General features: G+C 45.8%; 1 protein-coding gene across 1 annotated transcript in view; it reads right to left on the bottom strand.

Moving 5' to 3' along the window:
• The window catches only part of JADE2 (jade family PHD finger 2), a 1,098,400-nt gene that overhangs the window by 705,007 nt on the left and 377,725 nt on the right, over positions 1 to 15,668 (bottom strand). Inside the window, 1 exon segment of the mRNA XM_066591009.1 lies at positions 3,900 to 4,057. Coding sequence (XP_066447106.1) covers positions 3,900 to 4,057 — 158 coding nt within the window.

Raw genomic sequence — 15,668 nt, 5'->3', positions numbered from 1 at the left:
ACACTTGGATCCACACCTCGCAGTGCAAAAAGGCCCTGGGTCCCGGAGCACAGAACTCATGATCCTGCATATCCTTTACACGCTATGGGCAGGGTGGGGGACCTGGGCGGACGTGGCTGTCACACGTTCAGGGGCAGGAAAGGAGGGAAAGTGGAACCCCTGGTCCGGAGAATATGAAGGGAAAGTGACATTGTGGTACAATTCCTCTAACACCCATAGCCACATACACCTTTGACTAATGTACACTAGCCCCCTGTTTCAGGGATCAGAACAAATTAATACAATCAAATGTGCAATATGAAGACTGCACTGAAGGTGAGAATCTAACACCGCATCGTGCTAAGAAAAGTTGACGCTCCAGGTGGTAACTTTGATCCACATGTATACATAGATGCAATAGGAGTGCCAAGAGGGGTGCCAGATGAATTTAAGGCCAGAGATCAGGTTAAAGCAGGTTTTGAGTCCTTATTTGCTATTGTCACTGTTAATAATAATGTAGATTGGATGAATTATATCTATTACAATCAGCAGAGGTTTGTAAACTACACCAGGGATGCTTTGCAAGGGTTAGCTGACCAGTTAGGGCCCACTGAATCCATGGTGTTCCAAAATAGAGTGGCCCTGGATATGATTTTAGCAGAAAGAGGTGGGGTATGTAACTTCCTGTACGTGTATTATTCATTTGATCAAAAAGAGTATGAGTAAGGGACTGGACAATGTGACACCAACATTTCCCTTGTTTTGAAACAGATGAAGAGCCAGTTCCGATAATGCCAACAACGTACGTTACCAGAAGAATGGAGAAATGTACTAGTACTGCGCCTGTCCCGATTTTTGCTAAGATGGATTGTCAGTGGACTTTCCATTTGCCTAGGGATAGTGCAGAAGACCACCATAGGTTCCAGCGAGGGCGCACTCCGCGGGGTGTTAACTTGTACAGATAGAGGGTATGGATGCCCGGAAATGAGCCCAGGGAATCCATGGCCTCCTTTTGAGGTGAGGAAGGGATCCCCCATGAGCCCAGGGAATCCATGGCCTCCTTTTGAGGTGAGGAAGGGATCCCCCCTCCTAGGAGTAGGGTGTTATGGGCAGTGGGGAAACCCGGACACAAGGGAGAGGTGACCGAGGAAGAGTGCAAGGTCTGGTGCTTGATCTCCATATTAAGTTTTTAGGGGGGTTTGTGAGGGTATATGTATATATTGCCATATGTATTTTATGCTTTTATACCTGTATGCAAGTTCTATTCAATGTTAAAATGAGAAAAACTTAATAAGTTGTCTTACATCAGATATTCCAAAGGTTTGCAAGGCTGAGAGAGATGTGTCCAGAAATTCAGAACCGGATACGAAAGCCGCGTGCTTGGCTGTTTTCCCAGAAGCGCCGTTTCTAGATAACGACTGTTTAACTACGTATATAACTATCACTGCCTCAGGCGGAAATGCGGACTTCACATATATGGTTATGCAGTGAATTTGAGCCAGTGAGACTATTACCCATTCCTAGTGACGTAACCAAAGGGTATAAGACCCCATGTAATCTGTAATAAAGTGCACAGTTATGTCCCCGTGTGAGGAACTATACCAGACCTCCGTGTGTGGTGTCTCTTCTTTACTGCCGGCAGCGGGGCATTGGGGTGGGCCTGATTTGGTGCAAAATTTGTACGCAAAATTTCCCTGACAAACCCACGAATGATCCCATTTTAAAAACTACACTCCTTAGTATATTCACTGAGGGGGGTGGGGGGGGGGGGTCATGAGCATTTTGACTCCCCCAGTTTTTTTTAATGCAATTTAGGGGAGAAAAATAAAGTTTCATATTTTTGCAAATATGTCATTTTAAAGGCAGGTTTCTTTTTTCTAGAGTGCACCTAAAAATGAGAATTTACACCCCAAAATGGATACCCCTGTTTGTCCCGTGTTCAGAAACATACCCTTTGTGGCCCTAATATTATGTCATTGTGCACAATGGAAGGAGCAGGTGGTGGCTTACAGAACAGAGATTTTGCTTGAAGGTGATTTAAACCCCATTGCCCACTTGTAGAGCACTTAAGCAGCCAAAACAATGCAGAACTCCCACAAATGACCATATTTTGAAAACTAGACCTCTTAACAACTTCATCTAGGGGTGTACTGCATATTTTTACCGCATAGTTTTTGAATGAATCTAGCCAAAGCAGAAGGGAAAAAAATATTTTCATTTTTGGTACAGCACACAAATGAATGAAAACTTGCACCCAAAATAGATACCCCTGTTTGTCCTGTGTTCAGAAACATATCTGTTGTTACCCTAAACTTCTGTTTGTATGCACAACGGGGCCCAAACCGAAAGGAGCAGACTTTCTGGCTTTCAGTACAGACATTTTGCTTGAAGGTGTTTAAGGGCCCATAGCACACTTATATGGCACTTGAGCTGTCAAAATGATTGAGAACCCCAACAAATGGCCCCATTTTGAAAAAAAGTCCCTTAACAAATTCATTTAGGGGTGTACTGTATATTTTGACCCCACAGTTTTTGAATGAATCTAAGCATAGCAGAAGGAAAAAAATTACAAATTTCATTATTTGGCAATTGTGTCATTTTAAAAATTCTTTTTTTGTACAGCATACAAAGGAATGAAGACTTGCACTCCAAAATGGATACCCGTTTGTCCCGTGTTCAGAAACATACACATTGTGGCGCTAATCTACTTAAAGGACACATGGCTTGGCCTATAATGGAGGGAACACCCATTGAATTTCAGGGCACAACTGAATAAAATCCAGGCCCCATTGCTCACTTGTGCAGAAAAAAAAATTAGCTCCCTAAAGATATCTTCCCCCTCCACGCCCTTTTTGGCGTTTCCTTAATTTAAGATAAAAGTAATAATGTAAACTCTGTGTGGTGTATCCGAAGACAGGGGTAATTACGGTTTTCTAAAGACCACCAAAAGCAACAGAAGAAACTGAAACCTTACTACTAAGGCAGATAGAAGAGGTGTCAAACCACAATGAAGTAATTATCATAGGGGTCTTTAATTATCCAGATATAATATGGGATAATGAGACCTGCAAATCTCACAAGGGTGATAAATTCTTGAGATTAATTAAAGAAAACTACCTTACCCAACTTGTGCGGGAACCAACGAGAGGGAGGGCCATTCTGGACTTAGTACTAACTAACAAACCGGACTGAATAAAGGGGTAAAGGTTGATGGGCACTTGGGAACAGTGACCACAATATAATCAACTTCCAGCTATCATTCAATAAGAAGCCTTATCAGGGAGCGACAAATAAACAAAACTTTAGTGAAGCAAAATTTGATCAGCTTACAACTACTATCAGTAGCATTAATTGGGACAACATCTTCAAAAATATCAGTACAGAGGACAAATGGGAAAAGTTTAAAAGCATCATAATCACCTCATGTGAGCAGTTCATTCCCTTTAAAAATAAAAGAACTTCAAGTTACAGGAAAACAATGTGGCTCGACAAGACAGTAAGAAAGACAATAAACGAAAAAAAGAAAGCGTTTAAACTGCTAAAGCAAGAAGGCAGCAAAGAAGCGCTAAAATTGTACAGGGAAAAAAAAAACTATGCAAAGATAAGATCAAAATTGCTAAGGAGGAGGCAGAAAGACTGATCGCCAAAGAGAGCAAAAACAACCCAAAACTGGCCCTTTAACAAATAATGCAGGGGAAATCATTGAATATGATGGAGGGAAGGCAAATCTATTAAATAGTTTCTTTTCAAGCGTAACAACTGTCAGAACGTTATGCGTTTTTTTCTTATTTGGAGCAGTTGTAAAGGTGACTTTTGTATATTAGGAAAAGAACACAAGAAAAAATGAGCAACAATTAACTTTTTCATTCAATACGCTGAATAATTAATAATAAAGAAATTACTCATACAATTTTACCTACCTGACCTGTGGCTGAGGTATTGCTTCTAAGCCTGCTGGCACCTGTACTCCTTTTTCCCATTCTTGCCTCCAGGGATCAGCCAATATGTAAAAGTCATCTGGTCCAAATTGGAAGGAATCTGGAACTTTCATAGCAGTTATTAAATCAGTACGAAAAACCTGGAAAATAAAATAACAAACAGATTAATATAAAAAGGGCAACAGCTAATTAAAAATAGAATATATACTGTGGTCAAATATAGTAAATGTGATTTACACTTTTAATACGTAACAATGAGATTCATCAGAAAGCTTAGCAGCAGAGGTGGTTAACCATTTCACAATATAATACATAAAGACTGCTCCAGCCTAAATGGGCACTGTAGATTCAACAAACTTTGCCTCTTTCTTGACTTATTAGCCACTTTTCTTCCACCTACACTGATCATTTCAATGTTTATTTAGAAGTTTTAAAAAATTGCATTGGAGAGGCAGAGACAGGACAGATTAGGTGCTAACTGAGGGATCTGGTTACCGCAGCTGCAGATAGAAGACTGGGTGAAATATTATTAGGTAGGCATATCACATAATACAAATCCTTTGAAATATCTTACATAACATATCCAGGCATGAAGTTTTAGTCACATTACAGACTTTAATTTATGGTTTACATAGAGAGACATATGCTAACCTTAGGATGATACAATCTCAGTATTTGAGATACAAAACACGTTCAAATCCTATGAAGGTAATAAAAGGACACTCAAAATCATCTACAAAATGATATTTAGCATCAGCATTACAATAGTGTTTCTTCAAAATCTGCAAGTAACAAGTTTCAGAACACTGCTAACATAGACACAAAAGAGCTACAAATAATAATGAGCTTAAGGGGAACCTGGAAATAGATACTGCATACTCCTGGATAAACGCACATATCCATACAACTCGTGGGAAATATCAAAACATAAGTATATTATGTGTATGTTATATTTTGCTGCTCTAACTGCAGTAATACACTAAGGGCACCTACCTACTAGCGATATGTTAGGGTTAAAGAAGTTTCCTGGGACTAAATTATTGGTAACCTATCCTCAAGACAGATCATCAATAGTTGATCGTTGGGGATCCACTGATCAGGATCCTTACTAAACAGTTATTTGAAGAGGCTGCAGTGCTCGAGTGAGTAATGTGGACTCCTTTCATGCCAGTGATATTACATTCATTTGGCATGAGAGCAGCTAATGTGGATGAGACTGTGCTGCAATACAAAGGCACAACCGCTATACCAATGGTTTTTAACCTTGTTAGAGGTACTGAATAGAGATGAGCGAGCGTACTCGGATAAGCACTACTCGCTCGAGTAATTGGCTTTATCCGAGTATCGCTGTGCTCGGGTCTAAAGAGTCGGGTGCCGGTACGGAGCGGGGAGCTGCAGGGGAGAAACGGAGGTAAGATCTTTCTCTCCTTCTCTCCCGCCCGCTCTCCCCTGCTCCCCGCTGCGACTCACCTGTCAGCCGCAGCGGCACCCGAATCTTTAGACCCGAGCACAGCGATACTCGGATGAAGCCAATTACTCGAGCGAGTAGTGCTTATCCGAGTACGCTCGCTCATCTCTAGTACTGAACCCTGTGTAAGCTTCATAGGTGTGTCGTGGATTTCCTTTTGTGTCCAAGGACTTACTCAATTTGGAATGTTTACACCCTTCCAGATTAATTCTGAATTGATTATATGCGCATAAGAAGATTTCACACTGACACAGGTTCAGCATGTATAAGCTTCCTCAATTCTGCTTTAATGTTGGGTGCGCAGCCTCTTTTAAAAGAGTTTAATATATCTGCCCATCTGGGCCGGTCAAAGATTACATAGATACAACGTATTGTTTAGTTATTGGATAAGCATCTTGCAATTCTTCCATCCTCCGGTCATCTGTGATTGGTCATCAGGTGGTGGACGAGATGAGTGGGTTGTCTTGGACCCACGTGTGGTTCCTCCGATGTGATTGGATATTACATCTTGAACTATTAATTGCACAAACCCCCCGTGTTATTTGCATAAGTTTCCAGTAAAACTGCTTGGGTTATTATTGTGGTAGCTGTTTCAGACTGCGGTTATCTATGTCTGATTTCTACTTCTTCTAAAGTCACAAAACAGATGGAAAATGTAACGTGTTTATCTATATATATATATAAAGCTGAAAGCCTCTCACTGACTCACTGACTGACTCACTCACTGACTGACTGACTGACTCGCCAAAAGTTCTCCAACTTCCCGATGTCGTAGAAACATGAAATTTGGCGCAAGCATAGATTATCTCCAAAAGAAATTGGGTCCCAACTCGATTATTCAATTCTATGCGCAAAAGAATTGGCGTCAAAATTTTACGTACATAATCTAAATCTCTCACTTCCCAATGTCATAGAAACGGGAAATTTGGCAGGAGCATTGGTTATGTCATAAAAAAAGCTAATGGGTCCCAATTCGATTATTTAATTCTATGCGCAAAAGAATTAGCGTCCAAATTTTACGTGCGGAATGTAATTTTCTCATTTTCCGGTGTCATAGAAACGTGAAATTTGGCATGAGCATTGATTATGTCATAAATAGGAAAAGCTAATGGGTCCCAACTCGATTATTCAATTCTATGCGCAAAAGAATTAGCGTCCAAATTTTACGTGCGGAATGTAATTTTCTCACTTTCCGGTGTCATAGAAGCGTGAAATTTGGCACGAGCATTGATTATGTCATAAATAGGAAAAGCGAAAGGGTCCCAACTCGATTAGTCAATTCTAGCGCAAAAGAATTGGTGTCGAAATTTTACGTGCGCAATGTAATTTTCTCACTTTCTGGTGTCATAGAAACATGAAATTTGGCACGAGCATTGATTATGTCATAAATAGGAAAAGTTAATAAGTCCCAACTCCATTATTCAATTCTAGCGCAAAAGAATTGGCGTCGAAATTTTACGTGCGGGATGTAATTTCTTCACTTTCCAGTGTCATAGAAACAGGAAATTTGGCACAAGCATTGATTATGTCATAAATAGTAAAAGCTAATGGGTCCCAACTCCATTATTCAATTCTATGCGCAAAAGAATTAGCGTCCAAATTTTACGTACGGAATCTAATTTTCTCACATTCCGGTGTCATAGAAACGGGAAATTTGGCACGAGCATTGATTATGTCATAAATAGGAGACGCTAATGGGTCCCAACTCGATTATTCAATTCTATGCGCAAAAGAATTAGCGTCAAAATTTTACGTGCGGAATCTAATTTTCTCACTTGCCGGTGTCATAGAAACGGGAAATTTGGCATGAGCATTGATTATGTCATAAATAGAAAACACTAATGGGTCCCAACTCCATTATTCAATTCTATGCGCAAAAGAATTAGCGTCCAAATTTTACGTGCGGCATGTAATTTTTTCACTTTCCGGTGTCATAGAAACAGGAAATTTGTCACGAGCATTGATTATGTCATAAATAGGAAAAGCTAATGGGTCCCAACTCCATTATTCAATTCTATGCGCAAAAGAATTAGCATCCAAATTTTACGTACGGAATGTAATTTTCTCACTTTCCGGGGTCATAGAAACGGGAAATTTGGCACGAGCATTGATTATGTCAAATAGAAAAAGCTAATGGGTCCCAACTCAATTATTCAATTCTAAGCGCAAAAGAATGTGTCCAAATTTTATGTACGTAATCTAATTCTCTCACTTCCTGATGTCATTTTATATGAAGGAAACGTCGCATGGTTACCTCCACGTGGTGTTTCCTGGGTAACGCAGAGAACTATGCAAAATGGTGAACATATGTTTTTCCTCAGTATCTCTTAAGTAACCACGACTTCATAAGATTTTCCGTGTGAACACCAGATAAACACCAGTACCAAATTAACTCGGGCGAAGCCGGGTATATCAGCTAGTACTATATATTATCTTGTCAGCAAAGTTTATTGAATAGAAGTTTCATTACAGGAAGTAGAGATATTGCATAAATGTAAGAACTTATATTTATATCGGTATCAGAACAGAAGGCAAACATGACATTTTGTTATACAGAATGTTAACTCACGAATACAGGTTCATTGTCCACTACCAAAGGCCCACAATCCAGAATATAGATATATTGGGTTTCCACCACAGACCCCCCTTGAAACTATCTGTTTGACTAAACTCACCACACTACGTGTCCCTACTTTGTCCCACCCCAATCCCCCACCACTGACCCTAGACTTGCATTGTGTTGTAGACTGGGGCTACCACTGCCATGGGGGTATAGGATGGTTCAACATCATCATATTCTGGATCCATGATGACGACGTTTGTGCTGACAGTGGGCTTTTTGTTGGACATCATAGTGAGACAGGTGGACCAGGCAGTCATCAGGGTCGGAATACACTGTATGCAACAACAAACAGAAATTAGGATGACTATAAAAGTGACAAATATAATTAATAACTAGAGATGAGCGAGCACCAAAATGCTTGGGTGCTCGTTACTCGGGATGAAATTATCGCGATGCTCGAGGGTTCGTTTCGAGTAACGAACCCCATTGAAGTCAATGGGCGACCAGAGCATTTTTGTATATCGCCGATGCTCGCTAAGGTTTTCATTTGTGAAAATCTGGGCAATTCAAGAAAGTGATGGGAATGACACAGCAACGGATAGGGCAGGCGAGGGGCTACATGTTGGGCTGCATCTCAAGTTCCCAGGTCCCACTATTAAGCCACAATAGCGGCAAGAGTGCCCCCCCCCTCCCAACAACTTTTAGTTCTGAAAAGCCCTCATTAGCAATGCATACCTTAGCTAAGCACCACACTACCTCCAACAAAGCACAATCACTGCCTGCATGACACTCCGCTGCCCCTTCTCCTGGGTTACATGCTGACCAACCCCCCTGCACGACCCAGTGTCCACAGCGCACACCAAACTGTCCCTGCCCAGCCTTCAGCTGCCCTCATGCCACGCCACCCTCATGTCTATTTATAAGTGTGTCTGCCAGAGGAACCGCAGGCACACACTGCAGAGGGTTGGCACGGCTAGGCAGCGACCCTCTTTAAAAGGGGCGGGGCGATAGTCCACAATGCTGTACAGAAGCAATGAGAAATCCAATCCTGTGCCACCTCCATCTGGAGCTGCACACGTGGGCATAGCAATGGGGAACCTATGTGCCACACACTATTCATTCTGTCAAGGTGTCTGCATGCCCCAGTCAGACTGCGTTTTTTTATAAATAGTCACAGGCAGGTACAACTCCGCAATGGGAATTCCGTGTGCACCCACAGCATGGGTGGCTCCCTGGTACCCACCGGCGGTACATAAATGTATCCCATTGCATTGCCCATCATAGCTGAGGTAATGTCGTGCTTAATGCAGGTGGGCTTCGGCCCACACTGCATGCCCCAGTCAGACTGGGGTTCTTTAGAAGTGGACACATGCAGTTACAACTCCCTGTGGACCCACGGCATGGGTGGCTCCCTGGAACCCACTGGCGGTACATAAATATATCCCATTGCAGTGCCCAACACAGCTGATGTAACGTCAGCTGTAATGCAGGTGGGCTAAAAATTCATTTGATTACACTGTAGGCGAGGGCCCCCAAAAATTGGTGTACCAGCAGTACTAATGTACCTGAGAAAAATTGCCCATGCCCAACCAAGAGGGCAGGTGAAATCCATTAATCGCTTTGGTTAATGTGGCTTAATTGGTAACTAGGCCTGGAGGCAGCCCAGTTAAAATAAAAATTGGTTCAGGTGCAAGTTTCAACGCTTTAATGAGCATTGAAACGTATAAACATTGTTTACAAAAATTATATGACTGAGCCTTGTGGGCCTAAGAAAAATTGCCCGTTCGGCGTGATTATGTGAGGTTTCAGGAGGAGGAGCAGGAGGAGGAGGAGGAATATTATACACAGATTGATGAAGCAAAAAGGTCCCCGTTTTTGATGGTGATAGAGAACGATGCTTCCATCCGCGGGTGCAGCCTACGTATTGCTTAGGTATCGCTGCTGTCCGCTGGTGGAGAAGAGAAGTCTGGGGAAATCCAGGCTTTGTTCATCTTGATGAGTGTAAGCCTGTCGACACTGTCGGTTGACAGGCGGGTACGCTTATCTGTGATGATTCCCCCAGCCGCACTAAACACCCTCTCTGACAAGACGCTAGCCGCAGGACAAGCAAGCACCTCCAGGGCATACAGTGCGAGTTCAGGCCACGTGTCCAGCTTCGACACCCAGTAGTTGTAGGGGGCAGAGGCGTCACGGAGGACGGTCGTGCGATCGGCTACGTACTCCCTCACCATCCTTTTACAGTGCTCCCGCCGATTCAGCCTTGACTGGGGAGCGGTGACACAGTCTTGCTGGGGAGCCATAAAGCTGTCAAGGGCCTTAAAGAGTGTTCCCCTGCCTGTGCTTTACATGCTGCCTGATCTCCGCGCCTCCCCTGCTACCTGGCCCTCGGAACTGCGCCTTCGGCCACTAGCGCTGTCGGATGGGAATTTTACCATCAGTTTGTCCGCCAGGGTCCTGTGGTATAGCATCACTCTCGAACCCCTTTCCTCTTCGGGTATGAGAGTGGAAAGGTTCTCCTTATACCGTGGGTCAAGCAGTGTGTACACCCAGTAATCCGTAGTGGCCAGAATACGTGTAACGCGAGGGTCACGAGAAAGGCATCCTAACATGAAGTCAGCCATGTGTGCCAGGGTACCTGTACGCAACACATGGCTGTCCTCACTAGGAAGATCACTTTCAGGATCCTTCTTCTGCCATACACGCTGAAAGGATGACAGGCAAGCAGCATGTGTACCCTCAGCAGTGGGCCAAGCTGTCTCTTCCCCCTCCTCCTCATCCTCCTCATGCTCCTCCTCCTCAACGCGCTGAGATATAGACAGGAGGGTGCTCTGACTATCCAGCAACATACTGTCTTCCCCCGCCTCTGTTTCCGAGCGCAAAGCGTCTGCCTTTATGCTTTGCAGGGAACTTCTTAAGAGGCATAGCAGAGGAATGGTGACGCTAATGATTGCAGCATCGCCGCTCACCATCTGGGTAGACTCCTCAAAGTTTCCAAGGACCTGGCAGATGTCTGCCAACCAGGCCCACTCTTCTGTAAAGAATTGAGGAGGCTGACTCCCACTGCGCCGAACATGTTGGAGTTGGTATTCCACTATAGCTCTACGCTGCTCATAGAGCCTGGCCAACATGTGGAGCGTAGAGTTCCACCGTGTGGGCACGTCGCACAGCAGTCGGTGCACTGGCAGATGAAACCGATGTTGCAGGGTGCGCAGGATGGCAGCGTCCGTGTGGGACTTGCGGAAATGTGCGCAGAGCCGGCGCACCTTTCCGAGCAGGTCTGTCAAGCGTGGGTAGCTTTTCAGAAAGCGCTGAACAACCAAATTAAAGACGTGGGCCAGGCATGGCACGTGCGTGAGGCTGCCGAGCTGCAGAGCCGCCACCAGGTTACGGCCGTTGTCAGATACGACCATGCCCGGTTGGAGGCTCAGCGGCGCAAGCCAGCGGTCGGTCTGCTCTGTCAGACCCTGCAGCAGTTCGTGGGCCGTGTGCCTCTTATCTCCTAAGCTGAGTAGTTTCAGCACGGCCTGCTGACGCTTGCCCACCGCTGTGCTGCCACGCAGCGCGACACCGACTGCTGGCGACGTGCTGCTGCTGCTGACACATCTTGATTGCGAGACAGAGGTTGCGTTGCAAGAGGAGGAGGAGGATTATGCTTTAGTGGAGGAAGCATACACTGCCGCAGATACCACCACCGAGCTGGGGCCCGCAATTCTGGGGGTGGGTAGGACGTGAGCTGTCCCAGGCTCTGACTGTCCCAGCCTCCACTAAACTCACCCAATGTGCCGTCAGGGAGATATAGTGGCCCTGCCCGCCCGTGCTTGTCCACGTGTCCGTTGTTAAGTGGACCTTGGCAGTAACCGCGTTGGTGAGGGCGCGTACAATGTTGCGGGAGACGTGGTCGTGCAGGGCTGGGACAGCACATCGGGAAAAGTAGTGGAGACTGGGAACTGAGTAGCGCGGGGCCGCCGCCGCCGCCATCATACTTTTGAAAGACTCCGTTTCCACAACCCTATACGGCAGCATCTCCAGGCTGATAAATTTGGCTGTGTGCACGTTTAACGCTTGAGCGTGCGGGTGCGTGGCGGCGTACTTGCGCTTGCGCTCCAACACTTGCGCTAGCGAAGGCTGGACGGTGCGCTGACAGACATTGGTGGATGGGGCCGAGCACAGCGGAGGTGAGGGTGTGGGTGCAGGCCAGGAGACGGTAGTGCCTGTGTCCTGAGAGGGGGGTTGGATCTCAGTGGCAGGTTGGGGCACAGGGGGAGAGGCAGCGGTGCAAACCGGAGGCGGTGAACGGCCTTCGTCCCACCTTGTGGGGTGCTTGGCCATCATATGTCTGCGCATGCTGGTGGTGGTGAGAATGGTGGCTCCCCGGCTGATCTTGGCACGACAAAGGTTGCACACCACTGTTCGTCGGTCGTCTGCACTCTCAGTGAAAAACTGAGACCTTTGAGCACCTCGGCCTCTGCAAGGTGGCATGGCACGAGGGGGCGCTTTGGGAAACAGTTGGTGGATTATTCGGTCTGGCCCTGCCTCTACCCCTGGCCACCGCACTGCCTCTTGCAACGTGCCCTGCTGCTGCCCTTGCCTCCCCCTCTGAAGACCTGTCCTCAGTAGGCGTAGCAAACCAGGTGGGGTCAGTCACCTCATTGTCCTGCTGCTCTTCCTCTGAATCCTCTGTGCGCTCCTCCCTCGGACTTACTGCCCTTACTACTACCTCACTGATAGACAACTGTGTCTCATCGTCATCGGCCTCCTCACCCACTGAAAGGTCTTGAGACAGTTGCCGGAAGTCCCCAGCCTCATCCCCCCGGACCCCGGGAACTTTCCAATGGTTGGGCATCAGTCACGATAAACTCCTCTGGTGGGAGAGGAACCACTGCTGCCCAATCTGAGCAGGGGCCCGAGAACAGTTCCTGGGAGTCTGCCCGCGCCTCAGAATGTGTCATTGTAATGGAGTGAGGAGGCTGGGAGGAAGGAGGAGCAGCAGCCAGAGGATTCTGAGTTGCAGCAGTGGACGGCGCAGAACTGTGGGTGGACGATAGATTGCTGGATGCACTTTCTGCCATCCACGACAGGACCTGCTCACACTGCTCATTTTCTAATAAAGGTCTACCACGTGGACCCATTAATTGTGCGATGAATGTGGGGACGCCAGAAACGTGCCTCTCTCCTAATCCCGCAGCAGTCGGCTGCGATACACCTGGATCAGGAGCTCGGCCTGTGCCCACACCCTGACTTGGGCCTCCGCGTCCTCGCCCGCGTCCACGTCCTCTAGGCCTACCCCTACCCCTCAGCATGCTGTATTACCAGTAATGCAGAAAGAGAACGCTGTAATTAAATGTGCCGCTTATTGGCCTGTGGTTGGAGGCTGACTTCGCTTACGGAACGCCAGGAAATAATTTTGTGCAAGCCTGCTGTAACACTTAGCTGGCTGCGTATGAATTTGGAGGACTACTACACCCAGCACAGACCCAGTACACTGAGGACAGTGACAGGCAGCCCAAATAGATTTTTTTCCCCAAATGTTTTTGCAAAGGCCCACTGCCTATATTCAATCAATATGTCTTCTGTCCCTGCCTCACCGCTACTGGCCCTGGAGTATGTCAAATAACTGCAGAGTGTTGCACTGTGGACTGCAATACAGCGGTGATTTAACAGCCCAGACAGAGCCAGGAAATAATTTTGCGCAAGCCTGCTGTAACACTTAGCTGGCTGCGTATGAATTTGGAGGACTACTACACCCAGCAGAGACCCAGAACACTGAGGACAGTGACAGGCAGCCCAAATAGATTTTTTTCCCCAAATGTTTTTGCAAAGGCCCACTGCCTATATTCAATCAATATGTCTTCTGTCCCTGCCTAACCACCACTTCTGTCCCTGGAGTATTACTGCAGGGCGCAATGCTCTGCACGGCTGATATACCAAAAAAAAAAAAAGTGCAACACTGCAAAAAGCAGCCTCCACAGTACTGCACACGGTTAGATGTGGCCCTAAGAAGGACCATTGGGGTTCTTGAAGCCTAAAATACTCCTAACGCTCTCCCTATAGCAGCTCCGCCAAGACAGCACTTTCCCTCCTCTATGTCAGAACGCATCTGTGGCGAGCCGCTGGAGGGGCCGATTTTTATACTCGGGTGACACCTGATCTCCCCAGCCACTCACTGCAGGGGGGTGGTATAGGGCTTGAACGTCGCAGGGGGAAGTTGTAATGCCTTCCCTGTCTTTGTATTGGCCAGAAAAGCGCGCTAACGTCTCAGAGATGAAAGTGAAAGTAACTCGAACATCGCGTGGTACTCGTCACGAGTAACGAGCATCTCGAACACGCTAATACTCGAACGAGTATCAAGCTCGGACGAGTACGTTCGCTCATCTCTATTAATAACCTCTTTATCAGGATAAACTCTAGTGTAGAATGTTCTGAAAACTCAGTAGAGTTGCAGTCTTTCTCAACTGTCGCTTAGGCTGTAAATGCCCCTCTGATACCTAGGTGTTAGTTCATGGACATGTGGGGGTCTAGGCTACCACCTGGGATCTCGAGGAATTAGGTTAGGAGAGGTGCGGCTTTTACTATTTCAGGTAAACACTGCATAACTCGTGTAGAACCCGCCTTCTTGATGCTACCTCGATTCATCCATCAAGAGTGCAAAATTAGGGCTATCTAATGCCTGATCAACATGACTGAACCTCTGTCTTATTAGTAAGTGCATGATCATATCTATCAGTCTGGAAGGAAAGAGCTACAAGGTGATTATTCCCACTTCCCTTTTCCAGAGGCGGCAAGGTAACAGGACCAGGGGTGTTGTAACACCGGCATGTTGCGTGGACATATGCAGAGTGCACTGCAGATAAAAATAAGCAAAATCGTAGCGAAAACCTATCACAGTGTTCTAAATACACAATGTTTTAAAACTTATTTTTTATATATTTTTTTCCTTCTCCTGTTAGGTACCTTACTGAGGAAACAGACTAAGGTTAGCTCTTTTTTTTTAGTTAGTGCGGTCAGCTTCTTAATGGCAACTGCGTCTTTACCTGCGGGTCACGTGTTGTCTGGAATGTAGGTATAAGTCACCCCTATCATCTTACAGACACTCCCCTTTTTGGCTAAAATCGTACCTAGTGCCATTCTATTTTGAAAAGTCATAGTCGAGGTAGGTCCTATTGATCGACTAGTCCCTAAAAGGCATCTCTAGTATAATTTATAAATCGCTGCTAATTATAATAAACATAATTAATCCAGTCAACATTTTATTTACTATAATGATCAGAAAAATGGACTCAAATCTAGCTTTAACGTGGTCTCTAATTTTTAAAACTCATCAGGTACCCCCCTTGGATGTCCTATGACGTCAATGTACACGTGTAGGTCAAAACTACCACCAGGAGCCTCTCTTCTCACTCTAGTGTGCTGTTACAATGCTAGTAGTGTGCACAGGTACGCACGGCGTGGGACTACCTGAACTTCACCCACACCAATGTCCCTCCTGGAGATAGCCCGGATGGTGGACACGTCCAGGCCGCCAACACTGACACTACACTACCTAGTGACAAGACTGGAAAGAACCGCCGTACCTATGCAGAAAACAAGGATAGACCAACATGACAGGATAACTACAGAACACAGCAGAGTTGGATCGAGATAAAGTAACTATTGGGGGTAACCTCATTATCCTCAATGCTGTCTGACAGGATGTGGAGGAGCATACATTCCAGACATTATG

Source organism: Eleutherodactylus coqui, chromosome 2 (genome assembly GCF_035609145.1).
Source record: "Eleutherodactylus coqui strain aEleCoq1 chromosome 2, aEleCoq1.hap1, whole genome shotgun sequence".
NCBI lineage: Eukaryota > Metazoa > Chordata > Amphibia > Anura > Eleutherodactylidae > Eleutherodactylus > Eleutherodactylus coqui.
The sequence above is the reverse complement of the archived record's forward strand: the minus strand, read 5'-3'. Positions and strand labels throughout refer to the sequence as shown.